This window comes from Mytilus californianus, unplaced genomic scaffold (genome assembly GCF_021869535.1).
Source record: "Mytilus californianus isolate M0D057914Y unplaced genomic scaffold, xbMytCali1.0.p SCAF_11, whole genome shotgun sequence".
Taxonomy (NCBI): Eukaryota; Metazoa; Mollusca; class Bivalvia; order Mytilida; family Mytilidae; genus Mytilus; species Mytilus californianus.
This window is the reverse complement of record NW_026262593.1, coordinates 53,571,814-53,597,687: the sequence shown is the minus strand read 5'-3', so window position 1 is coordinate 53,597,687 and position 25,874 is coordinate 53,571,814. Positions and strand designations below refer to the sequence as shown.

The 25,874-nt window shown below is 33.8% G+C and overlaps 1 protein-coding gene across 2 annotated transcripts in view; it reads left to right on the top strand.

The window, feature by feature from the left end:
- Positions 1–24,323, top strand: part of LOC127720307 (ATP-dependent RNA helicase DDX19A-like) — a 41,154-nt gene extending 16,831 nt beyond the window's left edge. For both annotated transcript variants that reach the window (XM_052226875.1, XM_052226874.1), the window contains 7 exons: positions 1,217–1,319; positions 1,717–1,831; positions 10,399–10,576; positions 10,811–11,054; positions 12,988–13,150; positions 20,512–20,703; positions 21,140–24,323. In XM_052226875.1, coding sequence (XP_052082835.1) covers positions 1,217–1,319; positions 1,717–1,831; positions 10,399–10,576; positions 10,811–11,054; positions 12,988–13,150; positions 20,512–20,703; positions 21,140–21,201 — 1,057 coding nt within the window. In that variant the 3' untranslated portion in view covers positions 21,202–24,323. The remainder of the gene's footprint in view (positions 1–1,216; positions 1,320–1,716; positions 1,832–10,398; positions 10,577–10,810; positions 11,055–12,987; positions 13,151–20,511; positions 20,704–21,139) is intronic.
- The last annotated feature ends 1,551 nt before the right edge of the window (positions 24,324–25,874 follow it).

Here is a 25,874-nt window from a genome sequence, read left to right as displayed (position 1 = left end):
ATTGTTGAAAACAGTTGATCAATAAAGTCACCATCTGACATAGCCAAGAGTATCATAACTGTACATATTAAATAAGCAACCTTTGACCAAAGTACAAAGTCAGTTCAAGTGAGCCTAATTAACAATACTCCTTAATACCAACAGTAAACAATATGTTCCCCTAAATACTGGGAGCAACTCATTAAGTGTCTGTTTACCATCAGGCTAAGCTAACTCTTGCAGTGCATCGGATAGTTTTATTGGGTTTGAGTTGTTATTTAAGGTTTGTTCTTTTCTTGTTATTTATCTTGATTTCTCCTCTCACTTTTGGATTTGTGAATTAGTGCACCTTTATTTTTCTTGCATTCTATAGTTGTCACTTTGATCTGATAGATCTCAGATAGTTTTGGTTATGAGCTTGTGACTTCATTATTATCTGAACAATAATGAACATGAACCCCTGCATGCATTCAAGAATTAAGTTTGTATCAAAATAAACATAATGGATCAAACTCTTTGTGTTCAGATGTTACCCCAGATTTCCTGTTTTTTTTCAGTAAGTTACTTGACATTGTGTCAATATATAAACTTTACCCATATATAAATTCGTTAAAAAAGGGTGATTTTCCAGTTTTCGGACAATAACTAAAAAAAACACTTTCACCAATTTCCAAGAAACTTTGGTGAATTGTTTATATCTATTGACATTAGCTCCCTTTCGATTTTTATAAATTTCAGATTTTATGTTTCCGAGTTATGGGGTTTTATTCATTAAAAAAAGGGGGATTTTCCAGTTTTCGGACAATAACTCAAAAATGCTTTGAGAAGTTTTCATGAAACTTTGGTAAATTGTTTATATCTATTGACGTAAGCTCCCTTTTGATTTTTATAAATTTTAGTTTTATGTTTCCGAGTTATGGGATTTTATTCATAAAAAGGGGTGATTTTCCAGTTTTCTGACAATATCTTTAAAGTGCTTTGAGCAGTTTTCATGAAACTTTGGTGACTAAGATAACCTCCCTTTAGTTTTTCATAAATTCCTGATATGACATTGAGAAGTTATTGAACTTTATTCTTTGAAAAAGCGACGGGGGTATCATGCGCTCATGGCGCAGCTGTTTATTTAAGATGGTAAACTTTTCTGTTTACAAGGCATGCACATTTTATAAGGAAAAAATCACCAAAAAGATGTTTTCTTTCAAATTCATAAGATAAGCTCTTCATTTGTTTATTATAGACCTGTAAACATGATAGCACAGAGTCAGAGTGGAACAGGAAAAACAGCAGCATTTGTCTTAACAATGTTAAGTAGAGTTGATATCAGCAAAGATTATCCCCAGGTTTGTATTGGTTGTGGCATATTTTCATAAAATCTCATTTAAAGGTACATGGTGGTAATAAATCAAAAATAATAGAATGTTTTAACACTTTACCAAAATGTAGTTTATATCATGCTATTTTCAAAAATATGGGTCACAAATTTTTTTTTTCAAGGTTGAGGTTTTCATGTTCAATTAAGTACAAGTTTCCTATTATGCTTGTATGCAGACATTGGCAAAACCACAAAATCAAATATCCACGAAAAATGTATATTTTTCCACAATCAACGAAAATAAATCAATCCACAGTACTATATTTTTCTATGATATATTTTGAAAAGTAATGTTGAAACAAGTAAAAAAAATAGCAACCACATGACAAAAATAATTTAATGTTTGATTTTATTTTACATTTTAGTGTCTCTGTTTAGCACCCACATATGAATTAGCTTTACAGATTGGACAAAATGTTGAACAGATGGGACAGAAAATGACAGGACTCAGAATTGGTTATGCTGTCCGAGGAGAAAGAGGTAATTTAGTCATTCTGTCTTGTAGTGTTGTATCAATAGACGACTTTTGAATTTGTGTACTTTCCCGTACATTTCCTATGTCACAATGCATGTGTTATTACGGCACAGTAAGAACTGATTATTCAATGACGTCTTTTACACCGATTGACCATTATTACTCATTCATAAAAAACAATTTGAGATTGGTGTATAGTCAAGTACATGTATAATGAAAAATTGAACATTTATCGTTAAAAAAAAATGTTATTAAGCTCAAAAATAAACTTTCAAACAATTAATTACCTCATTAAGGTACATAAGTTTATGTGATATATGAATAAGAAGAGATGTCTGGTATACATCAAGCCTCTCTGGTCTTGTGGTAGCTTGCTTGCCCTCATTGCCAGAGGTTGTGGGTTTGATCCTCAGCAAGTCGAACCAAAGATTTGAAATTTCTTACCAGAAATGGTGTCATGTAGTCCTGCAGACTGGTACCTTGTGATCTAGTAAGTTAAAAGTCTTGGTCAGTGTGTTGGTCCAAGTAAAGCAGGGTTCATACTACAACATGTTAACATGTTTCTTTTCTTAAATATTCATTAAACTTGCCACTGGAGATTTAACATCCATCCGTTATCATCATCATCATGGTACACACAAATGAGACATCAACCCAACAACACAAAAACCAAAAGATATCTAGAGTTTAATGTAGAGTTAACAATACACACAACTGTCTATGTCGAGCTCTAAAAGGCCAGAGTATAGCATTGTCTAGAAGATCTTAGGGCAGTTCCAAAATTTATCTTGTGGGAGGATGGGAGGCACTCAAATTAATTAAATATTGGTGGTTGCCATGGCTTCCAAAATTTCCTGACGACAGCCGGACATTTTTCAAAGAAATATTTTTGACGGTCAATGATCAGCTGGATACTTAAATGTAACTGAGAGGATGCATAAATTGATATATGTGTCTAAATAATTAGTAGTGTTATATGCAATAAAATTATTTATAACTGTTTTGTTTTCTTCATTCTAAAAATAAATAAAATATTATCCTCGGTATTGTGTCATTTTTCTGTGTATCGTAATACAGTAATCATCATTGCATCAATCAGCTTCAGTACCTGACTGTTCTCATGTTTTTGTGTCTGTTTATATAATCTATTTTCTCTCTGTGAGTACTTAACACTTTGTAAATTAAGGCCATCTTATTTGAAACTGTTGATGTTGGCTTTAATTGCAGTACAACTTGATCATCAATACATGTGATACTTTTCTTTTTGTGTATTGATTACCTGACCACGTGACTTTTACAACTGATGCGGTATTTATAGATAACATTGAGGAGGCCCAATGAAGGATATTGTTTTAAACCGTGTAAAATCTACTGAACAGTGATAACATTTATCTTTGTACGATTTCGAATTTTGATCGGAATCGTCACGTTTACGTTTGCCCATGATGGCAGATTTGTAAAGTTCAATTTGAGACAAAGTCTTTATAACAGTCGGAGATTGTCATGATTGGATATTATTAAGTCTCCCAAACGAAGTTTGGGAAGACTTATTGTTTTTGCTCAGTTCTTATTATTATTATTATTCTTCTTCTTCTTCTTCTTCTTCTTCTTCCGCCGCTTTTAAATTTGAACTTGTCCGCACCCGTTCTCCAAAACCGCTTGTCAGATTAACTTAGGGTTTCATAATATGTTAGACTAACATGTCTAGTGGTGCAATCAGGGTTTTGTTTGTGCAATGGGGTTTATAAAGGGGTACTTTGAGGGGCAAAAAGAAAAGAGGGTTTTACTATAGAACCCTATGGGATTTTATTTTTTTAAATTTTCAAATGATTATAAATTGAAAACCGTTTGTGATAGAAACAATCTTTTTAATTGAAAATGTTCTAAATGATAAAGTCCATTAAATGAAATACAGGGTTAGTCCCCAGGGGTCACCCCCCACCCCCTGCCATTTAAGAAAGTTCTAATACCTTGTAAATGGTCAAGATCCCCACCCCTAAACCATATATATTCTGGTTTGTCATGCTAAGATTGTTTGATTGATATACAGGGTTAGTCCCCAGGGGTCATCCCGACCCCCTGCCATTTGAGAAAGTTCTAATATCTTGTAAATGGTCGAGATCCCCACCCCTAAACCATATATATTCTGGTTTGTCATGATAAAGCACATCAAATGTAATACAGGGTAAGTCCCCAGGGGTCACCCCCACCCCCTGCCATTTAAGAAAGTTCTAATATCTTGTAAGTGGTCAAGATCCCCACCCCTAAACCATATATATTCTGGTTTGTCATGCTAAGATGGTTTGAATGATATACAGGGTTAGTCCCCAGGGGTCATCCCGACCCCCTGCCATTTGAGAAAGATCTAATATCTTGTAAATGGTCAAGATCCCCACCCCTAAACCATATATATTCTGGTTTGTCATGATAAAGCACATCAAATGAAATACAGGGTTGGTCCCCAGGGGTCACCCCACCCCCTGCCATTTAAGAAAGTTCTAATATCTTGTAAGTGGTAAAGATCCCCACCCCTAAACCATATATATTCTGGTTTGTCATGCTAAGATGGTTTGAATGATATACAGGGTTAGTCCCCAGGGGTCATCCCGACCCCCTGCCATTTGAGAAAGTTCTAATATCTTGTAAATGGTCGAGATCCCCACCCCTAAACCATATATATTCTGGTTTGTCATGATAAAGCACATCAAATGAAATACAGGGTTAGTCCCCAGGGGTCACCCCCACCCCCTGCCATTTAAGAAAGTTCTAATACCTTGTAAGTGGTCAAGATCCCCACCCCTAAACCATATATATTCTGGTTTGTCATGCTAAGATGGTTTGAATGATATACAGGGTTAGTCCCCAGGGGTCATCCCGACCCCCATGCCATTTGAGAAAGTTCTAATATCTTGTAAATGGTCGAGATCCCCACCCCTAAACCATATATATTCTGGTTTGTCATGATAAAGCACATCAAATGAAACACAGGGTTAGTCCCCAGGGTCACCCCCACCCCCTGCCATTTGAGAAAGTTCTAATATCTTGTAAATGGTTGAGATCCCCACCCCTAAACCATATATATTCCTATTTGTCATGTGTCGAACATTTGAATGACGTATACGGTCAGTCCCCAGGGGTTCCCCCCACCCCCAATGTTCTAATATCTTGTAAATGGTTGAGATCCCCACCCCTAAACCATATATATTCCTGTTCGTCATGTAATGAACATTTGAATGACGTATAGGGCCAGTCCCCAGGGGTTCTTCCCCACCCCCAATGTTCTAGTATCTTGTAAATGGTTGAGATCCCCACCCCTGAACCATATGTATTCTGGTTTGTCATGCCAAGATTATTTGAATGATATACAAGGTTAGTCCCCAGGCATCACTAATGCATATAACTTTACTGGACCAAACCAATTTTCACTGGAAGTTGCCCAATGTCAGGCGACCCTGGGAATTACGAATTATGGGAGCTTCGTTTGGGAGACTTCGTAACAGCATCCTGTTACAATCATTTCTTGTTCTTTATGATTTTAATTATAAAAACAGTTTTTAATATGAAAACAAGAATAGAGAACGCCCCCCTTATTTATTGGACAACTCAGCTTGGTATACCCAAGCAAAGCTATTCTCGGTGTTTTTCCTATATATTTTAGTAAATTTTCCCCTTGAGAGTACCCCAGTATTTAACACGATGTACAGTGTTAAATAAAATAATATATATCATACTTATTCTTTTATAAATATCCTTATTTGAAGAATAACTTTTAAATATCAGGATACTTTTTTAAACTGATTGCTCATTTAAAATAATATCTATAAAGCGTAATTAAATAGGATGTTGTTCCATACACGCTTACATGTTTGACCTCGTTTACCTGATTACCTTTATGTACATTGTTATGCATCATTAATTCTATTGATAAAGACAAGCTAAGGACACCTCATCAAAGGTAACAAACCTGTAATCAGTGAATGATTTATGGCTTCAATATAACTTATTGAAGGGATAATTGTTTGACAGCTTGTTGTTATTTAAATAAAAGAAAACGTGCTTTTTATACGACCGCAAAAATTGAAAATTTTTTGGTCGTATATTGGTATGACGTTGGCGTCGTCGTCGTCGTCGTCGTCGTCGTCTGGCGTCGTCCGGCGTCGTCCGAAGACACATTGGTTTTCGCACTCTAACTTTAGTTTAAGTGAATGGATCTCCATGAAATTTTACCATAAGGGTCAATACCACGAAAGGAAGGTTGGGATTGATTTTGGGGGTTATGGTACCAACAGTTAAGGAATTAGGGGCCAAAAAGGGGCCAAAAATAAGCATTTTTGTAACTTCCAGACAATAACTTGTGTGTAAGTGTATGGATCTCTCTGACATTGTACCACAAGGTTCCATATCACAAAGGGAAGGCTGTAATTGATTTTGGGGGTAATTGCCTCAAAATTTTAGGAATTAGGGGCCAAAAAAGGGGCAAAAAACAAGCATTTTTCTAGTTTCATGAAAATAACTTGTGTGTAAGTGTTTGGATATTTCTGAAATTGTACTACAAGGTTCCATATCACAAAGGGAAAGCTGGAATTGAGTTTGGGGGTAATTGCCTGAAACGTTTAGGAATTGGGGGCCAAAAAGGGGCCAAAAATAAGCATTTTTCTAGTTTCCAGACAATAACTTGTGTTCAAGTGTATGGATCTCTCTGAAATTGTACTGCAAGGTACCATACCACAAAGGGAAGGCTGGGATTGAGTTTGGGGGTGATGAATCATAAGGGGGTTCAAAAAATTTGGGGGGGGGGGGGGGGGGTTTCTTTTTTTTTCTTTTTTTCCTTTTTTTTTTTCTTTTAAAATTTTCCATTTTAAGTTGGTTATTTCTGATTAATATTTAAAAGCAAATAATAATGATATGGTAGGAGATACACACCAAACAGGATGTGTAAATTATTATATAATAAGTATTGTGCAATAGCAAGAAATTTTCAATTGCACAGTATTGCACAATTGCAAGAAATCTTCAATTGCACAGTATTGCGCAATAGCAAGAAATCTTCAATTGCACAGTATTGCGCAATAGCAAGAAATATCCAATAGCACAATATTGCGCAATAGCAAGAAATTGTCAATTGTACAGTATTGCACAATAGCAAGAAATATTCAATTGCACAGTATTGTGCAAAAGAAGATACTTCGTATAAATTGCTTATTTCTTGATCAATTTCAATGGGGTTTTATTCTTGAATTCTTGGGGTTCTTTAATATGCTGAATCTAACCGTGTATTAAGTTTTTGGATTTTGGGCCCCGTTTTTAAATTGGTCCACATTGAGGTCCAAAGGGTCCAAAATTTAACTTTGTTTGATTTCATCAAAAATTGAATTATTGGGGTTCTTTGATATGCCGAATCTAACCGTGTATTTAGATTCTTAATTTTTGTTTCCGTTTTCAAATTGGTCTACATTAAGGTCAAAAGGGTCCAAAATTAAACTTAGTTTGATTTTAACAAAAATTGAATTTTTAGGGTTCTTTGATATGCTGAATCTAAACATGTATTTAGATTTTTGATTATGGGCCCAGTTTTCAAGTTGGTCCAAATCAGGGTCCAAAATTAAACTTTGTTTGATTTCAACAAAAATTGAATATATGGGGTTCTTTGATATGCTGAATCTAACCATGTATTTAGATTTTTGATTTTTGGGCCCCGTTATCAACTTTGTCCACATTAAGGTCAAAAGGGTCCAAAATTAAACTTTGTTTGATTTCACCAAAAATTGAATTCTTGGGGTTCTTTGATATGCTGAATCTAACCATGTATTTAGATTTTTTATTTGTGGACCCGCTATCAAATTGGTTCATATTGAGGTCAAAAGGGTCCAAAATTAAACTTTGTTTGATTTCATCAAAAATTGAATTATTGGGGTTCTTTGATATGCCAAATCTAACCGTGTATTTAGATTTTTAATTTTGGGTCCCGCTTTTAAATTGGTCTACATTAAGGTCCAAAGGGTCCAAAATTAAACTTAGTTTGATTTTAACAAAAATTGAATTCTTGGGGTTCTTTGATATGCTGAATCTAAACATGTGTTTAGAATTTTGATTATGGGCCCAGTTTTCAAGTTGGTCCAAGTTGGGGTCCAAAATTAAACTTTGTTTGATTTCAACAAAAATTGAATATATGGGGTTCATTGATATGCTGAATCTAAACATGTATTTAGATTTTAGATTTTTGGCCCAGTTTTCCAGTTGGTCCAAATTGGGGTCCAAAATTAAACTTTGTTTGATTTCAACAAAAATTGAATATATGGGGTTCTTTGATATGCTGAATCTTACCATGTATTTAGATTTTTTATTTGTGGGCCCGCTATCAAATTGGTTCATATTGAGGTCAAAAGGGTCCAAAATTAAACTTTGTTTGATTTCATCAAAAATTTAATTATTGGGGTTCTTTGATATGCCAAATCTAACCGTGTATTTAGATTTTTAATTTTGGGTCCCGTTTTTTAAATTGGTCTACATTAAGGTCCAAAGGGTCCAAAATTAAACTTAGTTTGATTTTAACAAAAATTGAATTTTTGGGGTTCTTTGATATGCTGAATCTAAACATGTGTTTAGATTTTTGATTATGGGACCAGTTTTCAAGTTGGTCCAAGTTGGGGTCCAAAATTAAACTTTGTTTGATTTCAACAAAAATTGAATATATGGGGTTCTTTGATATGCTGAATCTAAACATGTATTTAGATTTTAGATTTTTGGCCCAGTTTTCAAGTTGGTCCAAATTGGGGTCCAAAATTAAACTTTGTTTGATTTCAACAAAAATTGAATATATGGGGTTCTTTGATATGCTGAATCTTACCATGTATTTAGATTTTTTATTTGTGGGCCCGCTATCAAATTGGTTCATATTGAGGTCAAAAGGGTCCAAAATTAAACTTTGTTTGATTTCATCAAAAATTGAATTATTGGGGTTCTTTGATATGCCAAATCTAACCGTGTATTTAGATTTTTAATTTTGGGTCCCGTTTTTTAAATTGGTCTACATTAAGGTCCAAAGGGTCCAAAATTAAACTTAGTTTGATTTTAACAAAAATTGAATTTTTGGGGTTCTTTGATATGCTGAATCTAAACATGTGTTTAGATTTTTGATTATGGGACCAGTTTTCAAGTTGGTCCAAGTTGGGGTCCAAAATTAAACTTTGTTTGATTTCAACAAAAATTGAATATATGGGGTTCTTTGATATGCTGAATCTAAACATGTATTTAGATTTTAGATTTTTGGCCCAGTTTTCAAGTTGGTCCAAATTGGGGTCCAAAATTAAACTTTGTTTGATTTCAACAAAAATTGAATATATGGGGTTCTTTGATATGCTGAATCTTACCATGTATTTAGATTTTTTATTTTGTAGGCCCGCTATCAAATTGGTTCATATTGTGGTCAAAAGGGTCCAAAATTAAACTTTGTTTGATTTCATCAAAAATTGAATTATTGGGGTTCTTTGATATGCCAAATCTAACCGTGTTTTTAGATTTTTAATTTTGGGTCCCGTTTTTTAAATTGGTCTACATTAAGGTCCAAAGGGTCCAAAATTAAACTTAGTTTGATTTTAACAAAAATTGAATTCTTGGGGTACTTTGATATGCTGAATCTAAACATGTGTTTAGATTTTTGATTATGGGACCAGTTTTCAAGTTTGTCCAAGTTGGGGTCCAAAATTAAACTTTGTTTGATTTCAACAAAAATTGAATATATGGGGTTCTTTGATATGCTGAATCTAACCATGTATTTTGATTTTGGACATTGGACCATAATAGGTAAATTAAAAAAATTGAAGTTCTTAGACCACATTCATTCTGTGTCAGAAACCTATGCTGTGTCAAATATTTAATCACAATCCAAATTCAGAGCTGTATCAAGCTTGAATGTTGTGTCCATACTTGCCCCAACTGTTCAGGGTTCGACCTCTGCGGTCGTATCAAGCTGCGCCCAGCGAAGCATTTTATTCTACTTTTGATTGATGTACACAAGCTAAAGACCAAGCTGTACATTTATGTACCCAGAGGATTAGACTAACTGAGACACTTCAAAGTATCTGAAATATGCTGCTTCTGTTTTATTAAACCCAATAATGACCGAAATATCTTTGTGAAATAGATTGCCACAATTATAAACTAAAATGCCCAAACGGACATGCCCAAGGCCCCAAACGGACATTTTTATCGATCGATAGTTGGTAAAAATTGGAATGACCGTTTCATGAAAATGCCTTGAATAACAAAATGTGGCACACCAATTCTATTTGACCGTTTGAGGCTGAGAGCAGCCGGTCTTTTTATGAAAGTTTCGGTCAAGTCTGGAATATATGACCGTTTTGGAAGCCCTGGTGGTTGCATTTTCCTTATAATTTAGTAAGAACTACATGTGTATAAGTAAAATTAATATCTTTATTTTATGGGTGGTCCAGGTCTTAAAATTTTTTTTAAATGCCTTCCATCCCCCATATGTTTAATTTTGGAACAGTCCTTAATGAATGTTAGAGACAATCAAAGATAGTTTATTTGATTGCCGCTTGTTATTTTACAGTTTCCAGAGGACAGCGAAAAGATGACCACATCATTATAGGGACACCTGGCACAGTGTGTGATTGGGCAATAAAACACAAATGTTTTGACCCTAAATTATTAACTGTATTTGTATTGGATGAAGCAGACGTCATGATAGCAACACAAGGTCATCAAGATCAGTCCATTAGGTTACAGAGGTAAGTAGGGTAGATCAGTCAAGAACAGTTCATTACACCACAGAAGTAAAATTATTTCTGTGTACAAATTTCTCTTTGACAATTGCAACAAACAGGACTAAAAATTGCTCATAATTTTTTCATTAAGTCCTAAATAGGTCTCTGGTGGAGAGTTGTCTCATTGGCAATCATTCCTCATCTTCTTATTTCTATAGTACAAATTTATAATGAAATATCAAATGATTTATTTTTCAGAATGTTAAACAAACAGTCTTGTCAGATGTTGTTATTCTCTGCTACATATGATGATCAAGTGATGGACTTTGCTCAGGCTGTGATACCCAGGAGTCCAATTGTTATAAAATTACGACGAGAAGAAGAAAGCTTAGACAATATTAAACAATTTTATATAGAATGCACCGATGTTGAAGCTAAATTCCAAGCACTCAGTAATATATATGGAACAATATCAATTGGACAGTCTATGATATTTTGTGCTGTAAGTACTATACTTCAGCTCACAAGGATTTTATTATTTCCACTGGACAATGTTTGGATTGGGCAAAACTTCTAGATGACCTCCTTTGTCCACTCTTTGTAGTGAGCATGTTATTTTTTTTTCTTTCATTGAGCCTAGGAGGCCGAATGGTCTAAATAGGTCATCTACAGTATCAATATATATATAGCTTGTCAACACTGAGGTTGTGAGTTCAAACCCGACACGTGGCAGGTGCCTTCGACTCAAATCTGACTTGAATTCCACCAATCAAATACTCCAGCAAAATGAGTTATGATGACACAAGGAAATCACTTGGGCCATCAATTAATTAGATTTTCTGTCCATTCAAGTTATTAGCACATCTCCGAAATCATCTGATGAATGTTCAGGAACATCATACAAAGAAAGTATACTGAGTGACGATTAACACAAAGAAAAATAATTTTATAACTTTAAGGGGAGATAATTAAGTCTCCCAAACGAAGTTTGGGAAGACTTATTGTTTTTGCTCAGTTCTTATTATTATTATTATTCTTCTTCCTCTTCCTCTTCCTCTTCCGCCACATTTAAATTTGAACTTGTCCACACCCGTTCTCCGAAACCGCTTGTCAGATTAACTTAGGGTTTCACAATATGTTAGACTAACATGTCTAGTGGTGCAATCAGGGTTTTGTTTGTGCAATAGGTTTTATAAAGGGGTACTTTGAGGGGCGAAATGAAAGGAGGGTTTTACTATAGAACCCTATGGGATTTTATTTTTTTAAATTTTCAAATGATTATAAATTGAAAACCGTTTGTGATAGACACAATCTATTTAATTGAAAATGTTCTAAATGATAAAGCACATTAAAAGTAATACAGGGTTAGTCCCCAGGGGTCACCCCCACCCCCTGCCATTTAAGAAAGTTCTAATACCTTGTAAGTGGTCAAGATCCCCACCCCTAAACCATATATATTCTGGTTTGTCATGCTAAGATGGTTTGAATGATATACAGGGTTAGTCCCCAGGGGTCATCCCGACCCCCTGCCATTTGAGAAAGTTCTAATATCTTGTAAATGGTCGAGATCCCCACCCCTAAACCATATATATTCCTGTTTGTCATGTCTTGAACATTTGAATGACGTATATGGTCAGTCCCCAGGGGTTCCCCCCACCCCCAATGTTCTAATATCTTGTAAATGGTCGAGATCCCCACCCCTAAACCATATATATTCCTGTCCGTCATGTCTCGAACATTTGAAAGAAGTATAGGGTTAGGCCCCAGGGGTTCCCCCCACCCCCAATGTTCTAGTAACTTGTAAATGGTCAAGATCCCCACCCTTATTCCATATATATTCTGGTTTGTCATGCCAAGATGATTTGAATGATATACAGGGTTAGTCCCTAGGCATCACTAATGCATATAACTTTACTGGACCAAACCAATTTTCACTGGACTTTGCCCAATGTCAGGCGACCCTGGGAATTACGAATTATGGGAGCTTCGTTTGGGAGACTTCGTAACAGCATCCTGTTACAATCATTTCTTGTTAAACATGCATTTTGAAAACAAATATAATTTTGTGAGTATGCTCGTTGTAACTTTAGAATAATTTTTTGTAAGGAAAGGTAAATTATACTCAGAAATACAGCCCTTGCTGTATGTCCAATGCAAGTTGTCTTATTGTATGACTTCTAGTGTGCTCTTGAATCTGCAACCTGTGTTCGTATTTTCTAAATATTAACATACGTTTCATCATCATAAAGATAAGATGTGGTATGATTGACAATAAGATAACCATCCACCAGACTTAGAGACCATTGAATAAGAATGTAAGCAACTTTAGGGCACTGTATGGCTTACAACAATTAGCAAAACCCATACAGTATAGTAAATTATAATAATGCTCAAACATGACAAAATGAGAAAACCAACTTCTTTGCTATTTTTAGACAAGAAAAACAGCTGCCTGGTTAGCAGAAATGATGACAAAAGATGGCCATGTTGTAGGTTTACTGACAGGAGAGTTGACAATAGAACAAAGAGCAGCCATTATTAACAGATTTAAAGAAGGCAAAGAAAAAGTCCTGATAACAACTAATGTGACAGCAAGAGGTGGGTGTTAGTAATAATTAAAGGGATTATTTTTATGCATACATTACTGTTAATTCAGAAAAATTTTGCATGCTTTTTATACGACCGCAAAAATTAAAAAAATTTTGGTCGTATATTGGTATGACGTCGGCGTCGTCCGGCGTCGTCCGAAGACACATTGGTTTTGGCACTCTAACTTTAGTTTAAGTGAATGGATCTCCATGAAATTTTACCATAAGGTTCGATACCACGAAAGGAAGGTTGGGATTGATTTTGGGGGTTATGGTACCAACAGTTAAGGAATTAGGGGCCGAAAAGGGGCCAAAAATAAGCATTTTTGTAACTTCCAGACAATAACTTGTGTGTTAGTGTATGGATCTCTCTGACATTGTACCACAAGGTTCCATATCACAAAGGGAAGGCTGTAATTGATTTTGGGGGTAATTGCCTCAAAATTTTAGGAATTAGGGGCCAAAAAAGGGGCAAAAAACAAGCATTTTTCTAGTTTCATGACAATAACTTGTGTGTTAGTGTTTGGATATTTCTGAAATTGTACTACAAGGTTCCATATCACTAAGGGAAAGCTGGAATTGAGTTTGGGGGTAATTGCCCTAAACGTTTAGGAATTGGGGGCCAAAAAGGGGCCAAAAATAAGCATTTTTCTAGTTTCCAGACAATAACTTGTGTTCAAGTGTATGGATCTCTCTGAAATTGTACTTCAAGGTACCATACCACAAAGGGAAGGCTGGGATTGAGTTTGGGGGTGATGAATCATAAGGGGGTTCAAAAAATTGGGGGGGGGGGGGGGGTTTCTTTTTTTTTTCTTTTAAAATTTTCCATTTTAAGTTGGTTATTTCTGATTTATATTTAAAAGCAAATAATAATGATATGGTAGGAGATACACACCAAACAGGATGTGTAAATTATTATATAATAAGTATTGTGCAATAGCAAGAAATTTTCAATTGTACAGTATTGCACAATAGCAGGAAATCTTCAATTGCACAGTATTGCGCAATAGCAAGAAATCTTCAATTGCACAGTATTGCGCAATAGCAAGAAATATCCAATAGCACAATATTGCGCAATAGCAAGAAATTGTCAATTGTACAGTATTGCGCAATAGCAAGAAATATTCAATTGCACAGTATTGTGCAAAAGAAGATACTTCGTATAAATTGCTTATTTCTTGATCAATTTCAATGGGGTTTTATTCTTGAAATCTTGGGGTTCTTTAATATTCTGAATCTAACCGTGTATTAAGTTTTTGGATTTTGGGCCCCGTTTTTAAATTGGTCCACATTGAGGTCCAAAGGGTCCAAAATTTAACTTTGTTTGATTTCATCAAAAATTGAATTATTGGGGTTCTTTGATATGCCGAATCTAACCGTGTATTTAGATTCTTAATTTTTGGTTCCGTTTTCAAATTGGTCTACATTAAGGTCCAAAGGGTCCAAAATTAAACTTAGTTTGATTTTAACAAAAATTGATTTTTTAGGGTTCTTTGATATGCTGAATCTAAACATGTATTTAGATTTTTGATTATGGGCCCAGTTTTCAAGTTGGTCCAAATCGGGGTCCAAAATTAAACTTTGTTTGATTTCAACAAAAATTGAATACATGGGGTTCTTTGATATGCTGAATCTAACCATGTATTTAGATTTTTGATTTTTGGGCCCCGTTATCAACTTTGTCCACATTGAGGTCAAAAGGGTCTAAAATAAAACTTTGTTTGATTTCATCAAAAATTGAATTCTTGGGGTTCTTTGATATGCTGAATCTAACCATGTATTTAGATTTTGGATATTGGACCATAATAGGTGAATGTCCAATTTAAAATTTTTAAGTTCTTAGACCACATTCATTCTGTGTCAGAAACCTATGCTGTGTCAAATATTTAATCACAATCCAAATTCAGAGCTGTATCAAGCTTGAATGTTGTGTCCATACTTGCCCCAACTGTTCAGGGTTCGACCTCTGCGGTCGTATCAAGCTGCGCCCTGCGGAGCATTTTATTTTGAATTATCATTCATTAATCGGCTTTACAACAGCTAGTGTTTTAATTCAGCTCAATGATGAGTACACAGCAATTTTACTGAACATTATGTTTTTCTATAATCAGTATTTTTTTTTTTATATTTTTAACATTTATCTTGATATGTAAAAATGAGAGTACCCTTGGTGTTTTTATGCCCCTGCCGTAGTGGAGGGGGCATTAAGTTTTGCCCTTGTCGGTCTGTATGTCCGTACATCCCGAAATTGGTATCCGTTCTCTAACCTTAGTTTGCCTCAACCAAATGTTATGAAACTTATACACAATGCTTATTACCACAAAACACAGTTTAAGTTTTAATTTGGATGGTGTCACTTTTACTTTTCAAGAGTTATGCCCCTTTACAAATGGAAAAATTACCGATTTTTTCGTTTCCATTTTCTCTAACTTAAGTTTGCCTCAACCAAATGTTATGAAACTTATACACAATGCTTATTACCACAATACACAGACCAAGTTTGAATTTTGGTGGCGTCACTTTAACCTTTCTAGAGTTATGCCCCTTTAAAAATAGAGAAAATGCTGAATTTTTCGTTTCCGTTCTCTTAAGTTTGCCTCCACCAAATGTTATGACTCTTGTACACAATGCTTATTACCAAAAAACACAGATCAATTTTGAATTTTGGTGGCATCGCTTTTACCGTTCTAGAGTTATACCCCTTTACAAATGGAAAAATTACTGAATATTTTCGTTTCCGTTCTCTGACTTAAGTTTGCCTCAACCAAATGTTATGAAACTTATACACAAAGCTTATTACCACAAAACTCAGATCAAGTATGAATTTGGGTAGCGTCATTTTTAGCTCACATGGCCCAAAGGGCCAAGTGAGCTTTTCTCATCGCTTGGCGTCCGTTGTCCGTAAACTTTTACAAAAGTCTTCTCCTCTGAAACTACCGTAGAAACTCGCCTAATAGTCGATCCTACTATAAGTCGGGGGCCCTTTTCAGCTCCAAATTCTAAGGATTTAGTCTTGACCCTCGTATAAGTCGGACAAAATTTGGGCATTTTTTTTTCAGCTGACAGTAACTGAACGTCGGTAAAACCAATGCAAATCCAGGAATAATATTCATTTCTGCATTAATGTTTGTTTGGTTTGAATTTAGTTGATGCTCATCATGATAATTTATATTGCTGTTAATAATAAAGATGTATTCATTTCTCTTGTTTTGTTCACTGTTCAAATGTTAGATTAGCCATGTGTTGTTTACATAATGCATCAATGATTTTGTAGGGTATGAATAATAACCTATTGTTTGAGAAAAGTGAATATAAACCAATATGAACCTGAAAAATTTAAAGTCAATCAACACTTGATGAAAATATTTTTCACAGCATACATAACTTGGTGTTAAATGAGCATGTACACTTCATAATTCTTATTATATTGTGATGATTAAAGGATTAAAAAAATTAAGTGAAGCTAATCAATACATTAAAATAACTCCAACTCATTAGTGTCATCTGTTTACCTATCACTGATAGTTTTCACACCTTTAGTGAATACAACTCTTTGTCTCTTAATTGGGGTTATCAATGGATTATATTGGCTTGTCAAACAATTTTGTAATTTTTGTTTACCTGAGACACTTTAATGAATAATATTTTGATTTTGGGAATGAATCTTAAAATTATTTTTTTAATATTATATGATTTATAAGCATTGAATTGATATCATGATATCACAATAATGACACAATAACTCCGCTGAAAACATCCTTTCACATATTTGGTACATTGTTATCTCCTTTTCATTTTTGGTTCTTGGCTCTTCTTTTGGGTTTATAGGAAAACCATGTGACCATGAAAATCAATACACAAACCGGAAACAGTAGAATTTCAACACGAATTTGCAGAAAATGTTTACCAAAGAACAAATAAAACACAAAGACAGTATTGTAGTCATTTATTTTCAACAAAAACTTTTTATTTATTGATTTATGTAGGTTTGGCAATCAAAAACGTAGTTTTGACCAGGAAATTCACTCTTGACCACTTTTCTCAAGCTTGGATTTTTCCTCTGGTCGCTAGATCTCGTCTATTAGTCGGTCCCCCTCTCTGGATTATAAATTTTACTCCCAATTTTCCGACTAATAAGCGAGTAGGAACGGTACTGGGCCAAATTTGACCAAACTTGGCCACAATCATCATTTGGGTATCTAGTTTAAAAAATGTGTCCGGTGACCCGGCCAACCAACCAAGATGGCCGCCATAGCTAAAAATAGAACATAGGGGTAAAATGTAGATTTTGGCTTATATCTCTGAAACCAAAGCTTTTAGAGCAAATCTGACATGGGGGTAAAATTGTTTATCAGGTCAAGATCTATCTGCCCTGAAATTTTCAGATGAATCTGACAACCCATTGATGGGTTGCTGCCCCTGAATTGGTAATTTTAAGGAAATTTTGCCGTTTTTATATGACCGCAAAAAAATTTTTGGTATATTGGTATGACGTTGGCGTCGTCGTCGAAGTTGTTCGAAGACACATTAGTTTTCGCACTCTTACTTTAGTTTCAGTGAATGGATCTCTATGAAATTTTACCATAAGGTTCAATAACACAAAAGGAAGGTGGGGATTGATTTTGGGGGTTATGGTACCAACAGTTAAGGAATAAGGGCCAAAAAGGGGCCAAAAATAAGCATTTTTGTAACTTCCAGACAAAACTTGTGTGTAAGTGTATGGATCTCTCTGACATTGTACCACAAGGTTCCATATCACAAAGGAAATGCTGGGATTGATTTTGGGGGTAATTGCCTCCAAATTTGAGGAATAAGGGCCAAAAAGGGGCAAAAAACAAGCATTTTTCTAGTTTCAGGACAATAACTTGTGTGTAAGTGTATGGATCTCTCTGACATTGTATCACAAGGTTCCATATCACAAAGGAAATGCTGGGATTGATTTTGGGGGTAATTGCCTCCAAATTTTAGGAATTAGTGGCCAAAAAGGGCAAAAAACAAGCATTTTTCTAGTTTCATGACAATAACTTGTGTGTAAGTGTATGGATCTCTCTGACATTGTATCACAAGGTTCCATATCACAAAAGGAATGCTGGGATTGATTTTGGGGGTAATTGCCTCCAAATTTTAGGAATTAGGGGCCAAAAAGGGGCAAAAAACAAGCATTTTTCTAGTTTCATGACAATAACTTGTATGTAAGTGTAAAGATCTTTATGAAATTGTACTACAAGGTTCCATATCACAAAGGAAAAGCTGGAATTGAGTTTTGGGGTAATTGCCCAAAAAGTTTAGGAATAAGGGTCCAAAAAGGGGCCAAAAATAAGCATTTTTCTAGTTTCCAGACAATAACTTGTGTTCAGGTGTATGGATCTCTCTGAAATTGTACTGCAAAGTACCATACCACAAAGGGAAGGCTGGGATTGATTTTGGGGGTAATTCCCTAAAAATTTTAGGAATTAGGGGCCATAAAAGGGCAAAAAAACAAGCATTTTTCTAGTTTCAGGACAATAACTTGTGTGTAAGTGTATAGATCTTTAAGAAATTGTACTGCAAGGTTCCATATCACAAAGGGAAAGCTGGGTTTGAGTTTGGGGGTAATTGCCCTAAACGTTTAGGAATTTGGGGCCAAAAAGGGGCCAAAAAACAAGCATTTTTCTAGTTTCCAGACAATAACTTATGTTCAAGTGTATGGATCTCTCTGAAATTGTACTGCAAAGTACCATACCACAAAGGGAAGGCTGGGATTGAGTTTGGGGGTGATGAATCATAAGGGGGTTCAAAAAATTTGGGGGGGATTTTTTTTTCTTTTTTTTTTTCTTTAAAATTTTCCATTTTAAATTTGTTATTTCTGATTTATATATAAAGGCAAATAATAATGATATGGTTTGAATAGGTAAATTAAAAATTTTTAAGTTCTTAGACCACTTTCATTCTGTGTCAGAAACCTATGCTGTGTCAAATATTTAATTACAATCCAAATTCAGTGCTGTATCAAGCTTGAATGTTGTGTCCATACTTGGCTCAACTGTTCAGGGTTCGACCTCTGCGGTCGTATCAAGCTGCGCCCCAGCGGAGCATTTTATTGGTTATTATCTTGAATATTATTATAGATAGAGATAAACTGTAAACAGCAATAATGTTCAGCAAAGTAAGATCTACAAATAAGTCAACTTGACCAAAATGGTCAGATGACCCCTTAAAGAGTTATTGCCCTTTATAGTCAATTTTTAACCATTTCTCGTAAATTTTTGTAATCTTTTACAAAAATCTTTTCCTCTGAAACTACTGAGACAAATTTAATCAAACTTGTCCACAATCATCATTAGGGTATCTAGTTTAAAAAAAGTGTCTGATGACCCCGCCCGCGAACCAAGATGGCCGACATGGCTAAAAAAAAATGGCCCTGAAATTTTCAGACCAATCAGGCAACACATTGTTGGGTTGCTGCCCCTGAATTGGTAATTTTAAGAAAATTTTGCAGCTTTTTGTTATTATCTTGAATATTATTATAGATAGAGATAAACTGTAAACAGCAATAATGTACAGCAAAGTAAGATCTACAAATAAGTCAACATGACCAAAATTGTCAATTGACCCCTGAAGGAGTTATTGCCCTTTATAGTCAATTTTTTTACAATTTTCATAAATTTTGTAAATTTTTGTAAATTTAAAAAAATATTTTCCACTGTAACTACTTGGCCAAGTTCATTATAGATAGAGATAATTGTAAGCAGCAAGAATGTTCAGTAAAGTAAGATCTACAAACACATCACCATCACCAAAACACAATTTTGTCATGAATCCATCTGTGTCCTTTGTCCTTTGTTTAATATGCACATAGACCAAGGTGAGCGACAGGTTCTTTAGAGCCTCTAGTTATCATTTCTTGAGTTATGTCCCTTTATGTTATATGCAAGAGGGGGCATCATCTGTGTCCCATGGACACATTCCCCATTTATTTGAAGGTAGTAAATAAGCTGAACATTACATGTATATTCTAATGCTAAGATTTGGTTCCATTAAAGAAAATAAAACTTTTTAAAAACTATTGTTTTGTGGGTGACAATACTGAAAACCAACTTATTTTAGTGACTTTCGAAAGTAGAAAATAAATCCTTGTGAATACTTAAAACTTTGATCTATCCTTATTTGAATACATAATGAAAAAACAAGAAAATGGTGAAAATAAATAGCTACAAAGCCCACTAGAAAGGCCTTAACTTGAAATAAAATATCCGCTAAAAATATGTTTGTTTACAGTAAATATAAGTTTAAGCCACAACTAAGACTGACCCATCTAGAAATAGTTATTTTGACCAGTTAATCCAAAAGATATTTTGAATGCATCGACTAAGATTGATTATTATTTTTCAGGAATTGATGTAGAACAGGTTACAGTAGTAGTGAACTTTGACCCTCCTCTGACACAAGATTTCCAGCCTGATTACGAGACATATCTTCACAGAATTGGTCGAACAGGGCGATTTGGTAAAAGTGGACTGGCTATAAATATGGTGGATGGACGTCGTTCTCTGAGTACCCTCAAATCAATAGAAAAACATTTTGGTACGTAAATAGACAATTTTCCTAACTTTCAAACAGAAATTAGACCCCAAAAAAAATGTGTTTGACAGTATTGTAATGTGATTTTTTTCAACAGAGCTTCAATATTGTGATTTCTAAGGCAAACCCAATTTACAAGTTTAGTCTTTATCTTCAGGGTTTTTTTCAGGGAGAGGGGTTTAATAGCATAATAGCTTGAATTTGGGAGCTCAGCTCAAGGTTCTGCTAGTTTTCATTGAAAAAATGAGTTTCACTGTTCAGCACAGTACAAGACTTCTATAGACTTGAATTCAGAATTTGTCAAAACCAAGATATCAAATTGCCAAGAAATTTGATTTTTCGTCAATCCATCAATATTGGTACCCAAGAATATAAATGAATCAATAAAATGTAGGTGCATTCTATAGAAAATAGTCATAATGTAATGTTTGTTTTTCAGGTCGTAAGATAACGAAATTGGATGCAGATGATATGGATGAAATAGAGAAAATTGCTGTGTGAGCAGACAATAGACATAATATGGACAATTTGTACTTGCATAACTGGACTGACCATTAACATACTATTGTAAACTATTGTTAAATTTTGAATTGCAAGGAAAGTGCTTGTCAGCTGCCATATTTTACATACCAAATGTACTACTACGTTAATATTCATTTCCAAAAATTCAAACTTCTCATTCCGCACAAATCTCATTAAACATGTATGCTTTTTTTTATGCAGAAAAGTATTTGTGATTTTAGTTTTCACTTGTTGCTATAAGGACAGTCAAGTATTGTATGAATATTTTTTTCAATGTTTTGAAATTTACCTTTTATCATTATTTTATTTCATCTTATCTTAACATAGCCTTTATCAGAAAAAATACATAAAATGAGTTAAAAAGAAAAGAGAATCAGTTTCACTGAAGTTATTTTCCCCCTTTTTTGTCTCATTTTGAAAGAAAAGAACCCCTTAAGCAAATGATGAAAACATAACGGACATCACGATTTCTTCTCCATGCATATTGCTGTACATATCAATCCCCCCTTGATTATCTCATAACTTAACGATAATTTATTTAGCGTATCGTTACACCTATAATTCTAAGTAGTTTGGTTAAGTATATTGATTTGTTTCTTGGCGGATAAAATTTTATTTTATGGAAAAATCATAGATTTCAATGATAAAAGGAAACAATGTGTTTGTATGTTCTACATGAAATACATATTTTTGTTTATATTTGTAAGAAAATATATGAAAATCTACAAATTGAGGATCCATGCCATGGTACAACAATCTTTTGAAAACTTAGAAAATTTGAAGCTATGAAACTATTATGAAAAGAAAATTTTATCTGTTCTTTAAAATTATCTGCAATATGAAAAATAAAACAAATTTAGGTAAATAAGTTAACAATTAAATCCTGCTGAAATAAAATTGTCTATCAAAAAAAACATTATCATCATGATCACATTACAATGTTTTGATATTGAAATTGAAAATTATAAATGTTGGATGCAGCTGTAGTTCTTTTCAAAAACATTTTATGACTTAAATAAACCATGAGTAATACTGAAATTTGTATTACTCTTGCAATATTTTTCTAATAAGATTTCTGTGAAAGGGATTGCTGTCCTTATTTTAGTCTTACCTGGCTCTATCATCCAGAAAAAAGAAAATAGAACTTTTTGATTTCTTGATTGTTTCACAATTCCACTTTGTATTCTTGTAAATAAGTATTATCATATTTTTCAAATATTACTTTCATTATGTAGATAATTTTAATAAGGAGATTCCTTATACACAACACATTCATATATAAATAATAATTTCCTTATGTTTTAATTCTTTGATAAATATTTGTTAAATTTGACACTAGACTTTAAATTTGAATCTCTTTTCCTTAATGAATTATAAACCACGTTCTTTGTTAATCACTAGTTCAAATGAAAATGATTTGCATTGTTTGTCCCCCCTTTTTTGGTACGATTATTTCTACTGTGGTGAAGTGATATGTAGCAAGAGGCAAAGCTTTGTCACTATCAGCTGTTTTATACTGAATTTATTTGTTCTAAATGAATTAAGATTAAAATATTTTTTAGTCGTTCTCTTGATTCTTGGAAATTTAGCAAATTCAGATGTTCTATACATATATGTTAACGAAATAATAAATTTTTTGACTGAATAAAAAAAAGAACAGTGTTCAAATTATTAACTCAAATTTAATTATTAATGTATATACTGTTGATATACTTACAATTGTCTATAGGTGTATAACCACTAATTAAGGCTCGGTCAGAAAGAACATACAAGAAATAAGTACATATTTTAAACAAAATAGTTCTTACCCTAAGCTGTAACTTTGTCAATAAGTAAAACATTTGGGTATCAAATGAAAGCTTAAGGACTTTGGATCACTACAGAACTCATGTTGAAAGTTTCTTTTGAATAATAAAAAAAATATATGAAAGTGAAATGGCATATAGTACCTGTTTTTGTACTATCAAACTTCTTGGGACAAGTACACTCTAATATGCAATATAAGGTTTGTTGAATTTTTTAGCACAAGTCAGGAAAAGGTATAGTTTTGACATGAAATGGCTGTCACTTCATTTGAACTTATGTCAAAATAGCTATGAATGCTTGATATTGCATAATTTGACAAAGAAAGCAATGTGGCAATGAATTAATGGTTTTCTTCCATAAAACTGCAACTAGGTTACGCATCATTTACATCTGGACTTTAATTCTGTCTAATGATACTTATATAGTTAACAATACACCACATTGACATACAAAATTTGCTTTACTTTGTGGTATGCTTTATTTTCTGATTTTACCAATGCAAAAAGTATGATAATGCCAATTTATATACACTTTGGATTCATTTAAACGTGAGAAACAAATATTTGATGTCAAAGAAAGGGGGAAAACCACAAGTTTGGATACTCATCAAAATACAATTTTTAAGTTTTATAATTTAATGAGAGCAAATAAAGTAATTTTTTGAGGCCCTTTATAGCTTGCTGTTCGGTGTGAGCCAATGCTATGTGTTGAAGGATGTACCTTGACCTATAATGGTTTACTTTTATAAATTGTAACTTGGATGGAGAGTTGTCTCATTGGCACTCATACCACATCTTCTTATATCTATATAATCCACAGTATATGGCTATTGTAAATGGTCAACACATAGAGAAAAGAAGGATTGTTAAAAAATAGGATTCTGAAGTTACTGTAGATTCATTACATTTTTGTGGATTGAGGAAATATTGTGGGTTTTTTTTTGTGGATATTTGATTTTTAGGTTTACCGAAGTCTGTAAATAAATTTGTACTTTGTTGAACATTTATATTCATTGTTAAGCTATCCCCACGAATAATAATGAATCTACAGTACAAGGAATTCTGAAGCTTATTTTGTATTTATAACTAACACTACTGTAGTACATTTTGCAAGTACTTGTACATTTACTATCTTGTCGATATGGTGTTGACAATATCTTATTGTTGTTCAAATTGTATTTTAAAACATATTTTACATTGTAGATTATCTCCCATTCTTGTAAAATTTATGTTATAATGTGAAGATATTGATGATTTAGAGAAATGAATCACTTTTATAAATTTATGTTCTTACCATTTTATGACCTTTATTTCAGTTGTTAAAAAAACTGACTTGCCCTTGTGAATCTCAATGATCTATAGAAATATTGTTAAATCCCCCCATCTAAGAGTTGGTGCTTTTATTGCATGTCTGTCCATTCATCTGTCAACAAATATTTTTGTGATATTTTTCTCAGGTACTCCTGAACAATATGACTTTATATTTTGTCAGCAGCTTAACAGTGATGACTTGTTATGTGTGAACACATTTTTGATCTGTAAGACACCTTCTTTCTGTTTGCCAATACTTTGTATTTTTTAATATGTAAAATGAACAGTTAATATATGTTCAAACATTTCACCAGTACTGCTGATCAGAATGACTTCATGTTTGGTCTCATCAGCTTGGAGGTGATGAGTTGTAATCAGTGAGTGCTTGACAAATCTGTACAGGGCATTCTTCCTGCTTTCCAATACTATCAATTACAATTGGGGGTAATCTTAGCAGGATAACAGATACTTGTTGGTAGCAAAACAATGTATGACACTTGGGAAGCAAGAAGACCATACTTTTATTCAGGAACTCCTTGGAACATTCCCCGTCTTTATTTGGGTTTGTGTTGTTCAATCTAAAGTTTTCTGAGTAATGGCCATGTGAGGTTTCGTCCATACTTCGCAACTGTCGTCCCTTAATAAATGCCATGTATTGGCTTTCTAGCTACATTTGATTTTTTTCACTGTTGGTTTGAGAACCATTGAACAGAATAAAACCAAACTTGGCAGGGATGTTCCTTATTATAACTTTCCAAGTGATATTACTTTGGTACCAATTTGTCAACAAACAAGACTTCTTTTTTTCACTCAAAATAATAAAATTGAAGGCTCCTGAGTCGAGTTTGAAAATGAATTTGGGAATTTGAAAATTGAGGAATAAGAGACCTATTATTTATCAGTAACTATCACACAAATGACATACTGTGGATTCATTTATTTTCATGGATACAAATTTTTGTGGATTCAGGAAAACTTGCATTTTTGTGGATGTTTGATATAGTGGTTTTGCCAATGTCTGCATAAAAAGCCTTTAGAAAATTTGTAATTCATAGTACATTTAAATTAGCGGTTTACCTGTACCCAAAAATCCAACGAAAATTGGTATCCGACGAATAATAATGAATCCACAGTACTGTGGATTCATTATTATTCTTTGGATACCAATTTTCATAGGTATAGATGAACACTTTTAATGTTCAACGAATTACATATTCTAAAGGATTGTACGCAGACTTTGACAAAACCCCGAAATCCAGTATCCCAAAAAAATAGGTATCTGCAATACACGAAAATATTTGAATCCACAGCCTTCAGTTGCTTTACAATTGTTTCATTGGTGTTAAATGCACATTCAGCACACTTGGTTATATCATAGCAGTATTTTTGTCTCGCCTTGACAGAGTCAAAAAGCAAGACATAGGTATGCTGTTTACGGCGTAAGCAGTGGCGATGGCGGTGTCAACAATGTATTAGTTTGTGATAAGGTCTAGTTCATGGTGAACCACTAGTGGTAGGTCAATGCTATTTGGTATG